This window comes from Dipteris shenzhenensis, chromosome 1 (genome assembly GCF_047967505.1).
Source record: "Dipteris shenzhenensis isolate YYH24624 ecotype China chromosome 1, Dip_SZ_1.0, whole genome shotgun sequence".
In the NCBI taxonomy this organism is placed as follows: domain Eukaryota; kingdom Viridiplantae; phylum Streptophyta; class Polypodiopsida; order Gleicheniales; family Dipteridaceae; genus Dipteris; species Dipteris shenzhenensis.
The window spans coordinates 18471008-18495463 of NC_141596.1; the positions used below are offsets into that span (position 1 = coordinate 18471008).

Here is a 24456-nt window from a genome sequence, read left to right on the forward strand (position 1 = left end):
AGAAACCTCAAACACAGGAAGGAGTTGCAGATAAAAGAATCAACAATGCACCTGTCAAAGAGCCAGAAGGAGTGAAGAACACTAAGGTACACTTAGGGGAGGACAGAGTCACTTTTCCTCTGGCTACTAACAATGCTTATGAAGCCTTGATAGAGCATGAAACTAAGCAATGGATCCAGGTAGCAAAAATGGAAGAGGATGAGGTCCAGCCTGGATGGTCAAAGGAATTTGAATATGATGTCAACCAATAGGATGCAAGTATGATTGACTCTCAGTTAGATGACTCAAAGGAGGAAATTCCTTTGTACCAGCTAAACCATGAGCCACAGTTCAAAATAAGAGAAGAATTTGTTAGGTCAAAGGCTAGAGTGTCCCTCCCAAAAACATTGCCCCTAAGGCAAAAAAGGGGAAGAACATAAATGGTAAGTAGCCCCTTTTCATTCCTCACATAAAATGTGTGTGGATTGACTGACCCTTTGAGGAGTCAGAAATTAGCCAATTGGTTGAGAGGAAACTCTCTTTCTCCAACCTTTCTTGCCCTGCAAGAAGTTAAAGTTATCAATGATGTCTTGTTAAATAGACTCAAAAGCATTGATAGCATAAGAGTGTGGTTTTTAACCTCTCATGAAGAGGGTAGAGGTGGGACTGCAATAAGGTACAAAGACTGTGTGTCCAAGTGTTAGCAAGATGTAAACCACAAATGGATCAAGTGCCAGCTGAAAAGAATAGCTTTTACTATGGTTTTGGTTTATGCTCCAACTGGAACTATGATTAGAAGAGCCACATGGGATACATTGATGGGTATTGGCAGTGATTGTGTGATATTAGGGGACTTTAATATGGTTGAGGGGCCACAGGATAGATGGTTGTAGAAGGGTCTGTGCTTAGAGGCCCTGAGCTGCAAATCTCAGAAGACCTTATGGAAAACTTACAACTAGTGGACATTGGTACATCTGGCATTTTTACCTGGTGCAATAAACAGATAGGGGAGCTCAAAAGAGAGGTAAGACTGGATAGAGTGCATGTCTCATTGTCTCTTTTAGATCAATCTTTGGAAGTCAAACAAAAGACCTTCTCCTCCCACACCTTATTAGACCATAAACCTATCTCTGCCTGGCTACATATGGGGAATGGTAGGAAAGGTAGCTCTTGGTTTAAAGCTGACCCCTCCTTATTCAAACTTCAGAGTGTTTAGAAACAGGTCATTGAAAAATGGAACATGGCCTTCTCTACAAAATCTTGCTCTCAGGGATGGCAAAATGCTGTGCTAAGTGTTCAAACAATTTTAAAAGAACCAAGAAAAAGCAGAGCTACCATTAGGGCTAGGTGAATGGATAAGTTGAAGGAAGAACTGGAACAACTAGAGCAAAAAGCTAGTTTACAGGACAATAATGCCTAGCAATAACTTCTAGACAAAAGAAAGGAAATCAGAAACGAATAGGCATGTGTACATCTCTAGGAAAACTAGAAACCTAAGAAAAACTCATTCCTTGGAAGTAACTTGCTTTCTTTATCAATTTGGGCCCTCCCACTTTTCTTGATATTGGTCCATAACTTTATGGTAGGATTGTCTCATATTTATTTGTGTATATCAATTTCTTTTGTGATATCTACATTGAATGGATTGGGGTGATGAGCCTTATAAAGAGCTATGTATTCCTAAGATAACGTGAATGTGCTATAGATTTTAGGAATTGATTTGTTGTTACAATTTCAAATTCTTTGGAAGTATGATAAATCATTCAATTAGTATGTTCTTTCAGCTATCTATTTTTTTTGTCAAGGACATATGTCTCGTGATGTCAAGTAGATTGGGAGAGGTACATCCTAATGGTGGAGGCCATGAGTACGCAATCTATGATTAGACTCTTTCATATTTTTAAAATCCTATCTAAAGTGCTCAAGATCAAGATGTAATAGGATAGGACATGATTGGATGCATCTTCACAAACTAGGGTGTAAGGGCTCTGCACATAGACTACTTTAAGATTTGGAAAATATCCTATGGCATCCCCATGATATTGGATTTAACTTTATACTTTGAAATTTTTTAATTTAAAATTTCTTGGTGTACAAGATAAAGAATTTTGTTGATATTGTAGGTGATTGGAAGATCTAACATATTAACATATATTTCCTATGGGAATTTAGGAGTTAAGGTGGCATGACATGGGGAGTTCTAATCACCTAGATGTCTCCTTGACTTTTTCTAACCTAAGCACCATCTTAGGGATGACTTACCATGTATGGGATGCCTTAAGAGGCTTGTTAGGAATTATTTATGCAATGCTAAATTCACTTCTAAATTTTGAGCACTTTGGAGTGACAAAGTCAAAATGCATTGTGTTGTGGAATATATGTTAGGTAGATTTTGTTGAAGGGATAATTGCTAGCTCAAAGAGTCAAGATCCCCTACTCCATTTACAAGGATGTGAATTCCTTGAGGAGGAAGTATGTTATATTTTTTACTAACCACAGTTTACTAGTAGCTAGCCCTATGGTTAAGGGGAGCCTAGGCTACTAGCTGAAGATGGAAGGCCGTAGGACAGTTTTAGAAGTACCATCTACATTAAAGGACTACGATGTAAAGACAATTCATTATATATTTAGCCATGTTGTAGAGTATATGTTGGCATGAGGGATTGGGCCATGGGCATTCATTGATCGAAGTATTTGGATCATGGATCTTAGTCGCAGGCATGGTAGATGGGCAAGCTAGTCCAATGCCTCCTCTGTGGAGGGGATGTCCATGGTATGGGGGGTGTCCATGGTACACTAGCAAGCTATTCCAATACATCCCTTGTGGAAGGGGGTATGGGGAGGCATGATTTCTACTAGGATAAGATTGGACCAAAGACCAAAGACCATGGTTGGGTGATGAGTTTCAAATGGTGGTGATTGTTGTAGGAGTTGTCAAGGACACCCAATCTCATCTTCTAGGTATGTTATTAGCACAATAGCAGGAACAGGATTTTGATGGTAAGGGCCATGAACTGAAGGTTGATGTCATCTATTTTTCCCTAGGTACTCACATATTGTAGGGTCTTCTATTCATCCACCACATGATGGTTGCAATTGTGGCTACCCATGGAGTAGGTTCTTTGTATCTTATCTTGCTCAAATTTCTACAAGAAATGACTCATATACATAGCTTTCCTAATGATGAGATGTAATATGAAACAAATAAGGGAGACACAAAGATGAGATGTATCTTGAATCAATTAAGGAAGACAAAGTAAAGTATTACAAATGACGATGAGATATAACCTAAAGCGAACAAGGAAAAACTTCAAGAAATAGAAAACATAATGTATATGCAATGCACATGCACAATTATTAGAAGTTAGAGAGAGAAGTCTTCACACATTGAACAAAATGCATAATATTTGTAGTGAGCCTTAGAGCATGGGGACAAACTAAGATCACCAACAAATTTAAGAAATTGATTGATGCCTCATAATTGAAAAAATTGCCTTAAATCTCACAAAATTTTTTCAAAATTGAGAGCTATTTAGAATATACATAATTGACATGCTTTATAACTTGAGAGATGTATTCGTTGTTCAAATCCATGCCCTCATCTTAGCCATAGGGTTTCTTGCTTCGTGCTTTGTTGATGTTGTGTGCATGCTTCAATGCTAACACGCTTGTCTCAATCCTACTTATCCCAAGAATATGCAAGAGCATTATAGTGGATTTTGAAAGAGACCCTCTTGGAAGGCATAATTGCACTCAATGAGAACTTGGACATGTGCTCAAAGAACCAACCCACCACCACAAAGTAATTAGAGGCCATCAAATAAGGACTCTCTTTAGGATTGCCCATCATTGAGGAGTGTAGCTCCTTTGCAAATCAAGGGAGTGAGGTGACAATCTTAAGTTAGGAAACCCTCTATCCAATACAAAGGCTTTCCCAATTTGATTATCTAGATAGGCATAGCATGTAATTGTAGGCATTCATATCGACGTGTTTGATCAAGGAAGTGAGTTGATAATCTTCAATTAGGTGTCCCTCTATCCAATATAAATAGTTTCCTTAGTTGATGATCCCAAAAGGCATAGATACACCATCTAGAGTGAAGTCTAAAATGTAATTGTACGTATTCATATATGTATGTGAAGAACACTTCTTTCATGACCGTATCCAACAATGAGCAATGCACATAGTGTTGCTTGTGACTTCATAGCAAGAACATCCACTCTTTTTGAGGCTCCTCCTTTCAAGGTAACTTTCTTATGAATTAGGAATAACTACCACAAAGGAGGGAGTAAGACATCTAAGAATTTCATGGATGCTTTCTTCCATTAGAGTATGGAATTATGAGCTAGAGTTGATAATTTCCTATACACCAAATAGCTCAATAAACAAGGCAATGGGCCATGGTAATAAGTATCTCAATATGCAAAGTTGCATTACAAAGCACATGATCAAGTCGAATTTATCTCACAACACATCACACAGAGAGTCTAAAGTACATTCATGCGCTGGAACCAATGTATCATTCCTTCCACAGCCTTCTCAAGCTACTTGTTTAGCTACAAGGCTTTGAGGGAAAAGTTGACCATGCACATGCAAATGTAGATGCATGCTTGGTGCCTAGACCTTATGATCCTACCTTTCCTTCTAATGTATTTTCAAGATGCTTGTGTAGTATCTACAAGGCTTTGATGGAAAACTTGACCACATATGTACATGGATGCATGCTTGGTACCAAAATTGTAGTTGGAGTTTCTCTTCTTGTGTGATCTCGAGATTACACTAGTTTGCAAGCCAACGAAGAAACTGGCAACATGTTTCAATGCACTAACCATCAAGATTCATAGTGATCCCTTTCTTTGATACCGTCCTAAACGTCTATAGCTCTCATCTTGTTCCACTTTGTTAACCATCTATTAGACTTTTACTATGCACCAACTAGCAAACTTATGAACTCACTCTTACAATAGTGCTAAACCTCAAAAAGCACCTCCCAAGAAAGTGGGGATAAGAATAAGAGACAAATCATTGTGTTCAAAACTTGATACTTTTGAAAAGGCATGGAAGTCTTGGCACACTATTTAAAAGAGCTTGTCTTTCATTTTGTCTAGCTCCACTTCAAATGGACACAACGCTCACAATCTCTTCCTCATTCAAACATATGATATATCTTACCACACCTTCCATGCTCCCATGATGGGAGGAATTTAGCCCTTCTCTATTTCCTTCTCTATGGCTAATGGCAAAACCTTAGCGGAGGATGGTCTTCCCATAACGTTTTATGTAAGTAGTTTTGGGAACCTATTGGGTCTTACCTTCTTGATGTGTGGTTAGAAAGTATGATGGCTTGGCTAAAGTTTTATATATTAAGTAGTTTTAGGAACCTATTCGGCCTTACCTTTTGGATGTGTGGCAAGAAATTCTTTTTCTTGGTTCTTCATGATGCAACAATGGAGGCATCATCAAGTAGATATATGAGGGGGGCCCAAAGAAGGCACTAAAAATTTGAAGACCTCTTACAATGCTTAATTATAGTTACAAGATCGTAGATAAGGCATTACCTACCAGTGTCAATATTGAAATGAAAGCTTGGTTAAGCCTTAGCAAATAGGTTTTATCAAGGTAGATAGATTCTGGAAGCTGCCATTAATCTTCGAGAGAGGATTATGAGAGAGACGGGGTAGTACATATTCTTCATATTGGTCTCACATCAGTTGACTTTGATAAGACATGTGACAAGCTAGATTGGGACTTTCTTCATCTATCCCTAATGGACATGGGGACATGGGTTGAATTTATAGGTTTCATAAGGTTGCTACTCACTAATGCTTTAGCCAAGGTGGACATCAATGGTGAAGTTCTAGGAGCTTTTACATTGTAGAGATCAATAAGGCAAGGTTGTCTCATTGGTCCTCTACTTTTTTCCATAGCCATAGATGCCCATGGGTAGGTCATAGATCATGAGGACAATAATGGTGACTATAAATGTATAGAGCTTCCTAATGGAGCACTAGTAAATCAACTATTTGCAAATGACACCATGCTTACTCCTAGAAACATTGACAAGGATGTGTGCAGTGTTATCAAATATTTGGAGACATTCTATCTAGCCTAAGGATCTCTTATCAACCACAAAAGACAACATATTCTCCTTTTTGACAAAACACCATCCTTTGCTAGATGCTATGGGATGCTAGAGAATTTAGAAGGGAACAACTTTTGGAATTCTTGATGTTCCAATGGGTTTTGGAATTACAATGAAACAAAGATGGGACTCTACTTTACAAAAAATTTAGAAAAATATGGAAAATTGGAAAGGCTATCAAGCTAACCTCGCTAGGAGAAAGATAGTCCTCAATTATTGTATCTACGCTATGAACATATATATTTTGTTTCTTGGTCGTCCCTCTCAGAAATTTCTCAACCAGCTTATCAGGACATGTAGATCATTCCTATGGGGAGGAACCAAGTCTAAGAGAAAACTTTCTTTGGTATGGTGGGCATTTTGCATTATTGAGAAAAGGGAGGGGGGATGGGCGTAATTAACATTCAGGATGCTTCTCGCAACATTTTTGCAACAAAGCCATACTCAATCCTAAAGAGACCTCCTAGTGAGAAATTTTCAATGGGTCAAATCAGTCAGGGAAAACAGATGGAAGAACTTCCTTATGCTAGCAACTATAGCAAACCTTGAACCTTGGACCACCAAAGGAAGCTCCTTTTGCAGATCAATGTGGGATTCCCTTGAGGCAATCAAGGCTCTAGTATTCTAGTCAAGGAAGGGCCATGTCACGCAATAAGCTCTATATGGTTTTCATCTATCCTCAATTATGGGATAGAACTGAGCTTAAGTGCAAACAATGGCCAAATATTAGAATGGATTCTTGGCTTTAAAATGGGGACAAGGAGCTTTTTTGCCAAAGGTTAAGTCTATGGTCAAGGAATGATATTGGACTAGATATAGATGCTCTATCTTGAGGCACTAAATTTAGTGACGTTCCTAACCCAAAAGCATAGAGCCCTTGCCAATCAAAGAACACAATACACTAAAGGTTTTGAAGGCATGGTCAAAATGAAGGCCAGTTTGCAAGGAATGGTTGAGTGAGGAGTGGATAAGTCCATGAAACCAAAGGCAAGAGTATTTGAGGAAATCATATTTGATGGAGACTTTTGGCACATGGCATAGAAAATCCTTGGCATTGTAAAACCCCTCTTTATTACCCCTTGCCTCACTAACAAAGAGGATTGCACCATAGGATTGGTGTGTGAGTTCATGGAGAAGTTTAGAGAGGCAATGAAAGGCCGATTGCTTGGAGACAAGTGATTCCAAACTTTTAGCTTTTGATTGCTCAAATGCCTTTGTCCCATTCCAATTTAAATTTGAAACAGTTGAGACTGCCTTTTAATTAATATTTGACATTTGTTATAGCAAGCTACTAGAGGTTATGGACATATGGGAGTGTACATGGAATAAATTTCATAACCGAACCATGCAATGGCCCATATATTGCACCCTCTATGGAGAAGGGAGGGTCCATGCAATGATGACAAATTGGACAAGATGGCATGTGGGTGAACCAACTTTCTGAAGAAAGCATCCCCACATGCAAGGCAACAAAACTCCATCAAGGATGAACTATTAATGTATATTGACAATTATCTGCTGAAGGTCATTGATGGTCTTTACAATTGTATAATAAGGATTTCATAGGCCATGGACATTGACATTTGTGAGCTCTATAGTGCCTCACACAACAAAGCCAGCTCTCAAAATCTAGACTCTAGAAAGTAGCCAACTCATTTCAGATTGAAGTTTCAACACTTGTACTTGATTCATGAGTCTTGACCTTTGACTCATTGCTACAGTTGTCTTTACTATTGTTGATATTGTGTACTGAATGACCAATATCACTGGTTAATGGCTGATCCTTGATGGTCTTTACATTATTGATTCTGTAATTGGCTCACACCTACTCATGTTATTTGATGGTTAATGGCTGATCCTTAATGATCTGTACATGGTTGCTTCTGCAATTGACTCACTTATGTTGTTTGGATTTCTTATTTGATAATCTTCATGGCCCATGGCCATTGACATTTGTGAGCTCTATTATCAACTCTGGAAAGCATGAAATAAAAATTTAGAATAAATGCTCTGTATGCCATTGTCAAGGGCAGTATTACTGGACATTCTAAATGTTTAGCATCATTTGAACATTCCACATATGTGGGATATATTATACACATTTTGTGCACCAGAAAGTACAACCACACATTTTGACATGATAAAGTATTTTTTTAGCGTTTTGAAACATTTCCCGTTTCTACATTTCGAGACATTTCTGGTGACTATTTGTAGACACGCATACCTCATGGTTCAGGATCAAAATTCTAGGACACCTACTGAATCTGATTTGAGCTCGCTCTTGTCTACAAAGACATACATTCAATTTCACCCAGCTTAAACATCCATTCAAGTATGAAAGAGAGACCAATCATAAATATATTTTCCATTTAAAATTCCACAAAACTTCCTCATTCAGGTCAAGAATGTTGCCATGGGAAAGCTGTAACAAGCCAGCAAACCCAGCAAGACAAATACAGGACTGCTTAAGATGGATTAAAAACCCAGGATTCTTATACCAGAATAAAACAGAGAAGGTGTGGTGTATCCCTTGCTACACACTGAATAATAGGATGGCACTTCACCACTCTTAAGTTTCCAAAATACAAGATGCAATTCCACGCCAATGCCTAAATTCTCTCAGAAACAAGAACTTCCATCCTGTATAACATTGTAGACCATAAAAATGGTGCTGATCAGAAAAACCCACCAAAGAATTTCACTGCCTGATTCTCGACGCACAGCCTGTGAACTCTGTAAAGGTGATCCTGATGGTGCTGGTGGGCAAGGTAAACCAAGGGAATTTCCACGACACTCATTCGCAAAAAGCCCTGCAGGATATCGACCATAAACATTGATGTAATTGAACATGTTGCTTGCACAGTCAGTGGTGTTGTCATTTACTTCGGCAGCAAATGGGCAAGCAAATTTCACAAATGCTGCACAGCATGCATTCGCTGGATATAAGGGTCCCTTGCATTCACTTGTTATTATTGTGTAGTTCTGCACCTGGAAGTTCACACTACAAGCTGTAGACAAAAGATAAAAACATCCAATGTATTAGTTTATTATGAAAGAACATCCCAAAAGAGAGAACTAAGGTTAAGGTTCTCAAGTGCAACTCACAAAGGAGTTTTTTTTTTTTTTAATCACATGTTTACGGTTACAGCCATCTCACAAACTAACTCACAGAGGAACATAACGGAAAATTGCAGAGCAAAGACAGATCTGCAGAGCAAAAAATATGTCTAGTATGCAAATTTCAAATCAACTGCAACAGGAACTGATCTCAAAAAGAAAATGCCGAGTATGCTTAAAAGCTATGCCCGAATGATCCCAAAATGGCAAATCGGTGATCACAATGGTGACATGGTCACTATAATGCGGGTCTACAGCTCATGCATCCAGAACTCTCAATCTAGAGGCATAGGCACTAAGAGCCTAGGCTTGCAAGACAGGAAAAGCTCAACTCTACAAGTAGCCAACAACCTGCCCAAAACTCCTTTCAACAGGTGGTGTTGGCAAAATATGAACTACAGATTATCAACGTTATGATTATTCATTGTTGAAGCCTTCTGCCCCAGTTTTTAAGTACGCACACATTTACAACCTCAGACTACGACACAAGAATAGGATAAACAAACCCAAGGTCTAAGCATTTAGTTCTCCAATAAACAAGATTGACTCTTTTATTTCAAAGCTCTTGACAGCTTCCACAGCACAGCCAGAGGTTCTCGCATAAATCTTCACTGTCAGCTCCACCTTGCCTTTACCCTCTTCCCCTCCCTTTTTAAGATTTGCCTAAGAAAAGGTTCATGCTTTTGCCAGCAAAGGATACATATAGCTGCAAAGACATTCTGACATCTTGAAGAGGAAGCTTGACATGTATTCTATGTTGCTGGACTCAAGTCAATTTTAGCCGAAGTCTGCTGTAAACACTTGAAAAATCCTAGCACAACCCACCATTCATTGAGAAATGAATCGTCCAATGGAAAGCCTTTCTACTCGGGTGCTACCATTCATTGAGGAATGATGCCGTCCAATGGAAAGCCTTTCTACTCGGGTGCTACCTCAGCTAATTATGGCCCATTCAAGCACTAAGATGCAACATCTAGACACTTTCATATCTTGACTCATCTGGAAAGTTTTGTGCTTAAAAGGCTGAAAACACCTCCACTTGTTGAAGCCTGCCACTGTTGCTTCTTTTCTGTCACATGCTACAAGGCTGTGAAAGCAGCTACTGCCCTGATTTGACACCCTTTTTGGCTGTCCTGGCCTTTGGAGTCAGTCAGCAGCCATGCACTGGGGCTCTGATGTTGGGGCTTGCCAAGCCCACAGCTCCACTCCATAGCCCCTGCTACATCCCCTTTCTTCCCTCTTTCCTTTCCAGCCAAGTCTTTTCGTTCTCTATTGGGACGAACGATGACCTTCCGTCATGGCAGCTCGTTCCACACCACCATCACTCTCTCCCAAGAATAAACCTAAAGTTGAGGACAGAAGCTCCAGGAACACAGTTGTAGGCAGATGACTTTATGATTTCTTGTGTCGTTTCTGCCAAATCTTCCACCTGTCCTTGACCTTCCCTCCTTTGTTGTTAATGAACCTTGACATATCTTGATTCAGCATCAAACCATTTGCTAACGTCAGGTGAGATTTGTTTACTACAAAGACGTATATATCTAGATGAACTGGAACATGCCCAAACTCATTCTCTAAAAACATGACGTAGTGCAGTTTCAATCTCATGATAGTCACTCATAAGGTTGAAAATCATAAACTCCATCACGCATAGCAGGGACTAGCTACTATGACATCCCCACTGACGTCATCAGCGCCCAACAGTGAGTGTAGACCATACTATAAGCATATGCTCTCACATATACAAATACACATACTTGAGCATCCAGTTATACAAAGTCTTCGTACTGAGTTTCTGTCGGCACTCCAGAGGTGAAGGGCAGACTCAGCCATGTGCACCATAAAAACATGTGAATTTTTTGGTACAGCCACAAGCAAGTGATCTGTGAAATTAAGTGCTGCCCCTCTCCATCATCAAGAAGAGATTTCGAATCCATGAATCAGATCCTGGAAGCCCAGCAAACCTTTGGCAAGAGAATCTTTGCAGATCGGACTAATGTTTGGGTGCCTATTGAATAGTGAATTGTTGCTGCCACCTTTCTCAGAGCTACAGCATAGAGTCGGACCTCTTTGCTGAATCCTTCTCCCTCACATCCTCTCCTACTCTCCTACAATGGCAGAAGGGAGCCACATGCTTGAAGACCCAACAGACAAGCATGCCTCCACTTGAGAAGCCTCAAGGAGAGGAGGGCGATGACCTGGATTTTGGAGCAGAAAACCTCGTGACAAAGGAGTAACATGTAAAACTGAAGGACTACTTCAAAACTCAGGAAAAGGACGAAAAGGACTTGGTTGCAGCCCAAACACAGACGATTGCATTGGTACAAGCCATAGTTATGGGCTTGGTAGCGGGAACCAGTGGGAGGATACCCGTGGTGTCGTCCTTCACACCCAACCTTCGCAGATGAGGAGGTGCTTACTCCCAAATGCATAGATGCATGGTTGAACCGGTGGCAGGTACACTTTTCCTTCCATCCCTTTTCCGATGCTTTGAAATTACAAATGGTGCAAGAGATGTTTGAACGGAATGCGCTAGCTTGGTAGAAGGGTATTGAAGAAGAACCAAAAACTTGGGCTGACTTAGAACAAGTGTTTAGAGAGGAGTTCCTTCAACCCGAAGATGAGTTTTTCCTCATCACTAAGTTCACAAACTTGAACATGGAAAAGACACCATTCCATACCTACATAAAGAGGTTTCCTTAAGTCCAAAGCCTCTTATATGAATCCTGCTACCCTATGTGAAATCGATTTGCAAACACAAACTACAAGTGAAGAACAAAAAAAGAAAAGCCCTCAAGGATGCGATTAGATATGCCAAGAACTATGATGATACTATGGCAAGGGCGAGTTCTTCACAGAAAACACAACCTATCACAAATTCCGACCAGAAAACCTGTAAGCAAAAGAGAGACTTCCGACCTCCTAGAGCTATAGAAAATCAAGCCTCAAGTCCTAGGAAGTCCATTGCTTCATTTGCAAACAAAAGGGGCATATGCAGATGCAGTGTCGGAAGCTGAAGAGTGCAATGAAAGGGGAAGGGGCAAATTAGAGAAAGGGGTAGAATTCGTAGGAGTGAGAGAGAGGAAGGGGTAGAGGGAGAGAAAGAGAGAGAGGAAGGGTGAGGGGAAGAGAGAAATAGAGAGAGATTGGGAGAGAGAGTAGGCAGCCAGTAGGAGGAAGGAGGAGGGAGTAGATAAGAATAGATGTCACATCAAAAGGTGAGTACAAAGGGTGGGGAGGTGGACTTATATAGTCTCCCTCCACACACTCTCCTTTTTGCCCTCTCTAGGCCTGAACATCCCCCCTAGAGGAATTAGCCTAACCCTCACTAACTTGGCCCAATCTTGGCCTTCATTACATCCATCCCTCCTCAAAATTGCAGGTGATGGTTAGGCACCAAGGCCCCCTGCTGTAAAAAGGACATAATTTATCATGCATGCCACCGGGGTCAAAAGGAAATGTGATGTATTCCTTTGCCTTGGGTGTTGTGGCACCTCCAGGGCCATGTGGCTAGTAATCCATCCTGGCAAGATCATCATTCATGATCACATGAGTTTTGGCTGTCCCCATGGGTTTTGCTCTGCACGATGCATTGTGTTTTGCAGTCCACTTTCATCCACATGGGAAGCATTGCTTGCTTTTCCATATACCCAACATCTTAGCTTCAATGAGTTGTCATTACATTGCATCTCTAGTAAATATGTCCTTACCAAGTGTGAAGAACTGAAAATTGTCTTCATTATAGCTGTCGTGTTTGGACTCGAACAACTCCATGAGTTTCTCTAATCCCTCAGCATCCCCTAGATCTAGAGTTCTCACATACGACACAACATAGGGCTCCAATACTTGGATGCTAGCATGTACAGTCTTTTGTATTGCACAATGACTGAAACCTGGTCATCTAGCCTCTGAACAGCCAAATAACCTTAGAGAGACAAATCAGGCCTGCTAGGAGTCGTGTAGGCATGGTCCCATAAACTTTCCTTGTCACTGGATACACCAAAGTCCAACCCCCAGACAACAAAATAATCAAACACATTGTTTGAACCTATTTTGGTAGACCAAGGACGGGGCATTGGATGAAACAACAAAATGCTAGATCCCGTTTGGCCTCCATTTGCTTCGGGCAGCCATCAAGTGTGTGCATTGCAATATAACACTTCTCCCCACAACCTCCTTTAGTATTTGCAGTTGGAATCACTTGACAACAACCATAGTTTTGTCCTGCATCCAAAGGCATCATTCATGGCTCTAAAGCATGGCTTGGCTGCATGCAAGGGAGTGGCATAACATGGCTGGACTGCATTACAAGCATTGGCCTGACTACATTCTCCCTAGATGTTGGGTGTCTACTGTTATAGGCTTGCATAGCCTTTGGCATCACTCCCCTCCGCATCATAGCTCCAACAATTGGTTTGCTCTATGGCATTTGTATACATTTAGCATAGGACATCACTGTCAAATCTAACAGCGACTGTCAAATCTAACAGCTGAATATGTAAGGTACAACCACCATGACCATGCAAGGGGTTTCGTGCTTGCAATGCACAAGCCCGTGAGGCAAAATGCATTTCAGCTTGGAGTCCACCTGAAACTTGATGCATAATAATCTTCTCAATAAGCCCAAAAGGCGAAAATACTTGATGAAACACATCCAATGTAATGGGGTACAACATATTGTGAATGGTAATCAAAAGGATTTCATTCGGCTGTGAATCATCCTCACGTTGAAGCTGCCCTAAGCCTTTTGCAAGCTGCTCAAAGCCCTACTTACGCTGCGCAAGAGGCATGTTGCCCCATGCTCGCTCTGTAGGCACTTGACTGTCCCATGGTGTGTAATAAACCTTTGCTGCTGTTGCACTCTGTCAAATGCATGCAGGTGTGCTGGATTGCTGTCAATAAATACCTATCTCACAGCTTGAAATGTGATGGAGAGGCTCGAAAGAAAGGGCGATGAAGAGGCTTTGAAATGGAGCCCGAATGAGCCCCAACAGGGCTGTGGAAGGACTTGAAAAGAGGTTGCAAAAAAGGGCTCTCTTTGCAACCCCCCCCCTTTTTTTTTTTTTTGGGGGGGGGGGGGTCCTAATTCAACTAAGACTCCTAGGATTGCTAAGACACTTAGGACGCTGAGTTAGTTGAACCTAACCTGACCACCACTTGGACTAACCCTAGTAATCTTAACCCCACTACCTAACCAACCCCAACTAAATAAACCTAATTGACTAAGCCAAACCTAACCTACCGGTCTACCCCAGTCAGGACATTAGACTAAGGTCTTGATTAGTCTAAGGTGGGGGAAAAAAGGACGGCTGACGGGTGTGAGCGGAACAAGAGGCGGCACGACGACGGCGTGGGTGGGGCGACGACGGGTAGAGTGCACGACGTGGATTGGCGACGAGAATTCTACACAACGACGGGTATCACAGGATAGGCGGTGGGTGGCGAGGCGAACTGGGCCGCAACGTCAGGGAATCCACGACAGCGCGACGGACGGCATGAACGACGTGCGCGACGAGATGGGCAGCAGATGAGGCTGATGGTGCTAACCTTTACAGGTGTATCCTGTTTACACACACACGTTAATGTTCCCGAGCGATCTGTCGCCAAATTTGCACGTGCGTTGACTAGGATACAATCGTATAGGCTTTTAGGCATGGATCTCGAGTAGGGATTGCGTGAGCCAGCGACAAGCATCGATGGAAACTTTTGTTCAGCTTCAACAAAGAGGTCTTCTTCCTGTTTGCTTGTCTTCGTCCTGCTGGTCGTCTACCTGTTACTTGTAGTTGTCCTCGAGACTTGCACAAGTGTTGATATTGCGCTCTCCTGTGTTAGCCATCGCTTTGACGTGGGCCTGCTGTTGAAATTCAGAATGGGAAGCAAAGGTGCCAGAGTCTTCAAGCCTAGAAATATGTAGAACAAATTCATTGACATCTTGGATCAATACCATTAAAATAGTGATAACATTCCCTCAACCTCAACTGATGCCAGTACTAGGAAGTTGCCTCTCATGTATAAGAAATCTCCATTGAGGTGACTTCTTGATTCTATACATGGACATTGTGATCTTAACTAGCACCCGCACCTTTCATGTGTGGGTTATGCAAAGGAAGCTGATCTTCGGGAATCGGCCTCAAAACATTGAAGATCTTCTTCACCCCAAAATCGACAATTGGGCTAGATTTGTGGTAGTGGGCATTGGCTTTTGGGATTCCTATACTATAGTTTTGACGCATGTATAGATATTGCATACTACTGCAGTAAATTTGTATCTATATCTATATATGGCATGAGGTTGGGGCCTTTCTAGAGATTGTCCTTTTCTAGATCTAGATTCCACAATACATCCCCTAAGCCATATTACTTTGTGGATGATGTGTGATTCTTTGAGTTTTCAGTTATTTCATTTCAATTTACATGGCAAAAGACTTTGAATTTTTAGTTAATCGGAAACATAATCTCAGACTATGCATTGCAATGCTCACTTTTACTTTAACTAGATCAAAGCTATGAACTTTTCCACATAATATGTGTTGGAAAGGTCACCACCCCCTCTGTAAGCCCCCATATGAGGAGAGCATGGGGGGGGTGAACCTGGTGTCTCAGAGATGGCCACATGAGCAGCATCATGGCTGCCATGAGGGCAGGGATCAGACAAGATAAGAGAGAGGGAGGGGGCTGCCACATGGGCAGCACCTCACAGCCAAGAGAGAAGAAAAGGGGCTGCCACATGGACAGCAAACAGACTGTCAACATGACAGCACAAAGACCAAGCTACCATGGAGGACTGCAGCAAAAGCGCTGAGGTGGAGGATCCCTGCAGGAACAGCAGGGAACAGCAGCACCTATGAGTACACGTGGCTGTACAGGACTGATGCAGATCCTTGGATGCATGGGCATGGCCTCGCAGAAGGTGGAACCAGCAGATCTTGGAGGCGCCTGCATCGAGGATATGGAGGGGCAGCAGAAGGGCTGCAAAGGGCTTGGCATTGGCCCTTATTAAGGGCTGGAAGGCAGCCAACCAGCCAACCATCTGGTCGGATGGTTAGGGCTGCAACCAACCAGGTCAGTCAGCCCATTTAGGGCTGGCTCGTCGGTCAGTTTGAAGGGGCCTTGGGCCCTATAAAAGGAGAGCCTCATTTTGGCATCCAGCAGTCAGCAAGAGTGAGAAGACAGGAGCAGCCAGCAAGCCTCTCCCTTGGGCCTCAACACTGGAGGTGAAGGTGAGCCAAAGGTGTGCTGTAGGCTGAGATCGCAGGGCTGTACCTTAGGCTGTCTATCAGGGCTGCAAGGAGCTGAGATCTGGACAGAGTCTACATACGCTCGAGGTGGAGCACGCAGACTCAAAGTCTAGCGATATCTGGCAGATAGTAAAAGTACGTGGTGGTACGATCAAAGGACCACGCCCTGGTGGGACTTTGGATCTCTCTCTCTTTTGTATTGTATCCATAGCTTTGGACGGAAATATATATTCTTTTGGTAGCTTCTATATCTGGCTGGTTCATTGTCTATTGATGAGTCTGCACATCCATTTGATTTGTGATTCCACTCGCCACACACACTGTGTGAGCTCCTAGGCTATTCTATCAGTATTCCACTAGGCGTACCCTCTGTTGGTCGATTTCTAACATGGTATTAGAGCCCAAGTAGAGGCTCACAAGTGTGGGAGCCTGAAGGCAGGGACCTTGCTGAAGGACGACCCTGATTCAAAACCTCTTGGGAATCGACTTCCATGACTGGAGGACAGTCCCCTTGCGAGAAGGAGGGTGACTCAAGTTCACTCAGGTGCGTACAGAATTTTGTTCTATAGAAGGTTGAGTTTGTTCGATTTTGATGTGTGGTTTAGCAGCAGAGATGTCAATTTCAGAAGCCTCTTCAACCCCTTCTCTCCCTTCCTCCTCCCCCAAATTTCGTTCTTTCACCATCCCTAACTTTGGAGAGTCTAGGAATCTGAATGGGATGGATTACCCTATCTGGAAGGTGATTTTGCAATCCTTCGCAAAATGGCCTGGTGTGTCACAATAGAAGCACTTCTTCTGTTGCTTCCTTTTCTTGGAAGTGTCCTCGTCATCAGAGTCATCCATCTTGGACTTGCCATCGTTAGGTTTGCCCTTCCCCTTACTAGTGTAATCCTTTGCCATCAACGCCTTGTCATCTTTGTTGTTGTTGTAGAGCTTCTCCCTAGCTTCTTCTTGGAGCAGTAATGGACCGGACTCCTCAAAAGTCAGAGGTTTGGTCCTCTGTCTTGCTGTCACAGTCATAACAAAGCTTCTGAAACTCTGAGGTAGCCTCCTTAGTACTATCAAGGCCAAATGGCAGGAGCCCATCTTTTGACCATCCGATGCTAGTTGATCCCTCACCACCTTGACCTTCGTCAAGTGGTCATGTAATGAATCTCCCTCATCCATATCCAAGTTGTAGAGCTAATGCTGAAGAAGCAAGATCCGGGATGTGTTATCTATCTCGTACAAATCCTTCAGAATGGCCCACGCTTCTACTGACGTGTCGGTCATCTAGATGTGAGGAAGCATAGAGTCTGCCGTAGGCATAAGGTGGATCAGAAAAACAAGAAGGTGTCCGAATCAGATTCAGAGGGTGACACAAAAGCCGAAGCTAATGTGGTAATTGAAGAACAATTCTTGGTGACACTCCATGTGTTACTAAGGTCAGATATGCCGACCTAAAAGCCACAGTTAAGATGCCTGACATTGAGATGTAGGTCAACGAGAAGTCAAAAACCTTTGTGAAGGTGACGGACAGCATGGAGTGCTTGGAATCTTCCAGATGCATGGCTATTGATACCAACACGAGTTTGATATTCCATGGAGTGCCGTAGGGTTTCATGTTCACATGGTTGCTGTATTTCAGAAGGGGGCACTACAGGATTGCACAGGTTATTGGTATGTGCCTAGATGATATGCATGGTTCGCTTTTAGAGCAAGCACACAAACAATACAATGGTCTGGTATGTACTTGATGTTCTTAATTTAAGCCTTTATAGCATGCTATGGAGAGAATATGCTCTTCATATGTCTCAAGTAATGCGAGATTGAAAGGAATGGGCCTTCTTTGAAGGTAGAAGGGAAAATGTGGGTACTTCTCCAAATCTCGGACACAGATTGCTAGAATGCAACGAACAAGGTGTACTGAACCCAGAAGAGTACTTGCTTGAGAGCTCTGTGAGAGTTCGTGGTCCAGGTTATTTGGAAATATTCTTGGGATTTCAAGTCTCGAGATGGTTCTTTTGTTGCAGACCTAACCAAAGGCAAGACGGGTTGAAACAGACCCTCAGAGCATGGTGCCTGGAAGACTCCAGGTTGTTCACTCATCATGAGGGGGACAATTGGAATATCGTGGTGTATAGGTTGCTCGAGTTCGAAGGCGGGAACGTGACTGAAGGTGGTCGTGCCAAGACGTGCTACCAGAGATGGACCTGTGTACCAGGATGGTGTGCAGAAGCAGAAGCAGACCTAGTGGAGGAGGAGCCACTAGATGAAAAGCCAGGAAAAGATTTTGACATCGAAATGTTCCAGAGGACCACGATCAAGGAGTTACTGGAGCATCGTCATCGACGTGTTGGCATTGGGCCTATATGTGTCGGTGAGAGGGGGTGTTAGAAAGGTCACCTCCCCATATGAGGAGAGCAGGGGGGGTAAACCTAGTATCTTAGAGATGGCCACATGAGCAGCATCATGGCTTCCATGAGGGCAGGGATCAGAGTCCAGACAAGAAAAGGAGAGGGAGGGGGCTGACACATGGGCAGCACCTCACAGCCAAGAGAGAAGAAAAGGGGTTGCCACATGGACAGCACAAAGACCAAGCTACCAGGCAAGACTGCAGCAAAAGCGCTGAGGTGAAGGATCCCTGCTGGAACAGTAGGGAACAGCGACACCTCTTGTACAGATGAGTACACGTGGCTGTACGGGACTGGTGCAGGTCCTTGGATGCATGGGCATGGCCTAGCAAAAGGAGGAACCAGCAGGTCTTGGAGGCGCCTGCATGGAGGATAGGGAGGGGCAGCAGAAGGGCTGCAAAGGGCTTGGCATTGCCCCTTATTAAGGGCTGGAAGGCAGCCGACCATCTGGTCGGTCTGTTAGGGCTGCAACCAACCAGGCCAGTCAGCCCATTTAGGGCTGGCTGGTCAGTCAGTTTGAAGGGGCCTTGGGCCCTATAAATGGAGAGGCCCCAGGCCTCATTTTGGCATCCAGCAGTCAGCAAGCCTCTCCCTTGGGCCTCAACACTGGAGGTGAAGGTGAGCCAGAGGTGTGTTGCAGACTGAGTTCACAAGGCTGTACCTTAGGCTGTCTATCAGGGCTGCAAGGAGCTGAGATCTGGACACAGAGTCTACATACGCTCGAGGTGGAGCATGCGGGCTCAAGTCTAGCAATATCCGGAAGATACTAAAAGTACGTGGTGGTAAGATCAAAGGACGACACTCTGGTGGGACTTTGGATCTATCTCTCTTTTGTATTGTCCATAGCTTTGGACTGAAATATACATTCTTTTGGTAGATTCTATATCTGGCTGGTTCATCGTCTATTGATGAGTCTGCACATCTATTTGATGCACATAAGTTTAAAGAAGTTTGTGATTCCACTCCCCACACACACTGTGAGAGCTCTTGGGCTATTCTATTAGTCTTCTGCTGGGCGTACCCTTTGTTGGTCGATTTCTAAGAGTATGGACTCTATGGTATGGCATTCCTCATTATAGCTTTAGCATGCAAAAGGAGGTGTAGTTCGCATGCATAAGGAGTATCCCTACTTTTTTTACAATGTAGGTACCGATGAGATGAATTTTCTAGAAGCGAGAGTACGAAACAAATGTGACAAATTGGAGATTTGAACCATTCGGAAAAAAAAGATAAGTAAAAAGAATTTGAGCTAAGCTAATACTTCAGGCACCGATACACAACTATTTGAATTTCATGTACCAACGAGAGCCTTTTGTTTAAAGGGTTTACAACCCATGAGAGCTTTGAAGCTGACTTACGAGTTTCAACTTGGAGAAGACGCCGATTCTGTGCATGCAGCAGCTTATTGCCTTCACTTTGGCCATTTAACGCAATGGTATCTCCTGCATTACATTTAAGATAAAAGATCAGGTCAACAAGCGGAAGAAATGTCATTTCATAATTTTTTAATATGCATCTTTGACAGCTAATATATTTAGGGAATTAGAAATAAATAAGACTAATTTCAAATTGAAAAAACCTGCAATATGAAAACCTTTAAAAATACTTGAAAACACTTGGAGAGTTTCCACTTCGCTCCCTGTTTGAAAGAGAGCCTTCGGTATTCTCTTACTAGGCTTGGGTGGGTTGCTTTTCACAAAATCACCTATTAGGGAGAGCGGACCAGTATGCAAAGCCTATTCTCGGATCAAAAAAGTTGTCAACACGCACAGGATAGTCATACGCAATGAAGCCTAGTTTTTCACTAAAAAGGAAGTGAGCACACACGACGTGCTGGAGCTGTGTGTTGTACTGGCCATGGCCATGTTGTTTCCGTGGAAGCTCTCTCTCTCTCTCTCTCTCTCACACACACACAGACACAGAAAGCGAATGAGGAGAAAGAGGACTCACGGGAAATATAATCCGAAGCCGCAAAAGCACTACAAGGCAAAAGGCCCAGGATAATCAGAGAAAGCGAAGCGCAAGATGCCATCTGTGATCGCACCTCCGTGTGCTACAGACAAGCTGAGACAACGAGTGCAGAGAGTGCAGCTAAGTCCCGATCGAGTCAATCATGTCCGCGCGAAGAAAGGTTCGGTAATGCTCCGTCACTGGAGTCAAAGAAGCGCAACTTCTGTCGAAAGAGCAATTAGAGAGATGGGTGGGGCGATGTAGTCGATGATAGAATTATCCCAATGCGCTTCTTCAAGCTAATGATGCGTGGGCTGCGTCGATCTGGAAGAAGCAGCTTGTAAGGGGGCAACTTTGTCCAGCTCATATTTTGAAGGAAAATTCCTTATGCGCGCCACAATGCTAGCTGGCACCCCTATATTGAGATGACATGTCCTTCGTGGAAGGAATGAGTCCTCGGGTGGAAATTTCCGGTTTCAAGGATCTATGAATTCGACCCATTTCTATTGTAACACAGAATGCCGTCAAGCGCAAGATCTAATTTCTTGGATTTGATTTCAATTCCAGGAGACCGCCAGAGTTTTTCACCACCGGCCTTTCTACCGATCCCCAGGAGGCTAATTGTGACCAATTGCATTGGCAGCATTTGAGCCTTCCGACCCTCCTCTCTGAAAAATAGCCATGTGCGGGCCTTCTTCTACAACGAACAACCACCTTGGTGGCTAATGTTGATCTCCAGGTTGCTGGATGCAACCTTCTGAGAGATAAGCTTGGACGATTGGACAACTGGGATTTCCTTCGTCCGACTGCAGATCCATCACTCCACATCACTATTTATGACAGGGAAAGGGGGGGGGGACTCTGAACAAGCTTGTTTCCATAATCAAATCAACAAATTTAATTTCTAACAACTCGGTTCTTATTTACTGGCAATCCAACCATCCAATTACTAATCTGAGGCTCTCACAGCTTACGTTAATTGACGCACCACCTTCGATCACCCTTGCAGCTTACATTAATCAAACAATGCGAGTGCCCCCCCCTTAAAAAAACAAATTAATTAATACGCACAAATTCAATCTGGGGGTACCCAATGGGGGGATCGAACGCAGAATCAAGCATGATTTATCACAAGAGAAAGATTAAATTGCAAAGAAAATTTACTCTCAATTTTAACAATTATTTATGAAAATGTGGTGTACAATAGTTCTAAAAGACTTTCGTCAATTAAGCATATTCCTATGATGTATACTTATGGAAAAAACTCATTTATGTGATACTTAAATCAATATCGTCCCAATAGTCACACTAACTTCCTATACTATAATATTGGAAACTAGAACTTCAAAAAAATTTGCACTTTTTAAAGGCTCTCCATGTCCTCTCTTGCATTTTCATTACTTTGTGACAACCTTTCAAGCTTTTTCAATGATGCCATATAAACCTATATGTAAATTATAAAATGATAAATTATGTAATTAAAATGTCTAAGGTTTATAGTTGTCCTGCACATAATTCTAAGGAGTAGTTGTCCTGCACGTAATTAAATGACCTACAAAAGGAAAAGAGATTATAGCTATCCTGCACATAATGTCCAAGGATTAGAGCTGTCTTGCACATAATGAAATGACCTACAAAAGGAACTGTCTTGCACATAATGAAATGACCTACAAAAGGAACTGATATCATACTACCCTTAGAACAAATTCTTTATAGAAATATCCAATTCTGGCTTGGTCAGCAAAATACCCACAAGCATTAATGAGCTCCTTGGACTCATTGAAATGCATAATGGGTTATACTCTACTACCTATGATTATACATGAAACGTGAGCTTTGATGCCATTTTTTTACCAATGCATCAAATTGGAGTGTGCATTGTGTGAAGAGAGTGGGAGAGAAGTAAGGAGTCTCACTTGCAGCATTCTCGCATACACAATGGGGGAATACACACAAAGGTGGAGGCTGAAAACAGTTTTCCTCTTCTTAGTTGTGAAAGCCAAAAAGAACTCTCTCTAAGTACAAAAGAAATAGATGAACCCTATATGTGGGTCTCAAACCAAACTCAGCTAACGTAGGTGATATACTAACTGAGCCACTAACTAGAGTACATAAAGATAGCTGTCATCCAGCTATTATTCATGGGCGGTGTACCAACCGCATCTGTAGCTAACAAGTCGGTGACATAAATGCACAACAGTCACCTTGGCATATCACGAGTGGAGCTCAATATCTCAACACTCCGCCTCGAGCTCAATCCCAATTCCTGCACACCAAGTAGGTCTCTGAACTTGCGCAACTTCTCTGCACCCAATGCCTTCATGAATATGTCAGCTACATGATCCTTTGTGCTGACATAAACCAGATCAATAAAACCTACTAGAACCTTCTCCCGCACATAGTGATAATACACCTCAATGTGCTTTGTTCTAGCATAATAGACTGGGTTATTTGCCAAGTGTATACTGCTCATGTTGTCACAATAAATGACAACTGGCCCATCTGTAGACTGATGCATATCATAAAGTAGCTTACGCAACCAAGCTACCTCACATGCAACCATTGCTGCACCCCTGTACTTAGCCTTTGTGCTCGACAAGGCAACTGTAGGTTGTTTCTTGCTGCTCCAAGTGACTGCAGCACTCCCAAAAGAGAACACATATCCATTGGTAGATCATCTATCAGAAATACTACCAGCCCAATCATCATCAGTGTATCCATGCAACTGTATCTGAACCCCAGTCTCATAAAATAGTCCATACTGCAATGTGGACTTCACATACCTCAGTATGTGTCTAGCCGCATCCAAATGCGGTTTCCTTGGAGCCTGCATAAACTGACTTACCAACCCAATAGCATAGCTCAAATCTGGTCTGGTAATAGTTATATAAATCAAACTTCCTACTATGCGTCTGTACATAGAAGGGTCTTCCAGAAGCTCACCTGCATGTGCGCTCAGCTTCACATTCTGCTCCAAAGGAACTGAAATAGGCTTACGGCCTATCATCCCATATTTGGACAGCATGTCCAATCCATATTGCCTCTGCAAGAGCCATATCCCACTTGTGGATCTAATTACCTCAATGCCCAAGAAGTAATGCAGCTCTCCCAAATCCTTCATCTCAAACTTTTGCTTCAATAGCATTTTCACATGAAGGATATTTTCATCACTATCACCTGTGATGATCAAATCATCAACATAAATGACAAGCAGCATATTACCTTTCTCTGTATTTCTCACATAAAGTGAGAAATCTCCCGTGGAAATTTGAAAGCCAATAGTGACAAGATATTGTCCTATCTTGTTAGACCATACTATGGGTGCTTACTTCAAGCCATACAAGGCTTTCTTCAACCTGCAAACAAACTCAATGAACAGCATGCACATAACCTGGTGGCTGCTCCATATAGACCTCTTCTTGCAAATCACCATGCAAGAAGGCATTCTTTACATCCATCTGAAGTAAAAGCCATCCCTTTGATGCAGCCATAGCAATGACTGCTCTTACAGTTGCCATCCTTGCAACCGGACTGAATGTTTCTTCATAATCAATGCCATATGTCTGTGCATACCCCTTGACAACTAATCTTGCCTTGTATCTGCTCCTCACAGAACCATCTGCATTGTGCTTCACC

At 42.5% G+C, this 24456-nt stretch overlaps 1 protein-coding gene across 1 annotated transcript; it reads right to left on the reverse strand.

Moving 5' to 3' along the window:
• Positions 1 to 8490: 8490 nt before the first annotated feature.
• Positions 8491 to 21230, reverse strand: LOC147905493 (GPI-anchored protein LLG1-like). The gene is made up of 3 exons (XM_087380212.1): positions 20821 to 21230; positions 20229 to 20312; positions 8491 to 9130 (listed from the first exon to the last, which is right to left on the reverse strand). Exons 1-3 carry the CDS (start codon positions 20900 to 20902, stop codon positions 8742 to 8744), a joined length of 555 nt encoding a protein of 184 aa, XP_087236338.1. The 5' UTR covers positions 20903 to 21230; the 3' UTR covers positions 8491 to 8741.
• Between the last annotated feature and the right edge of the window lie 3226 nt (positions 21231 to 24456).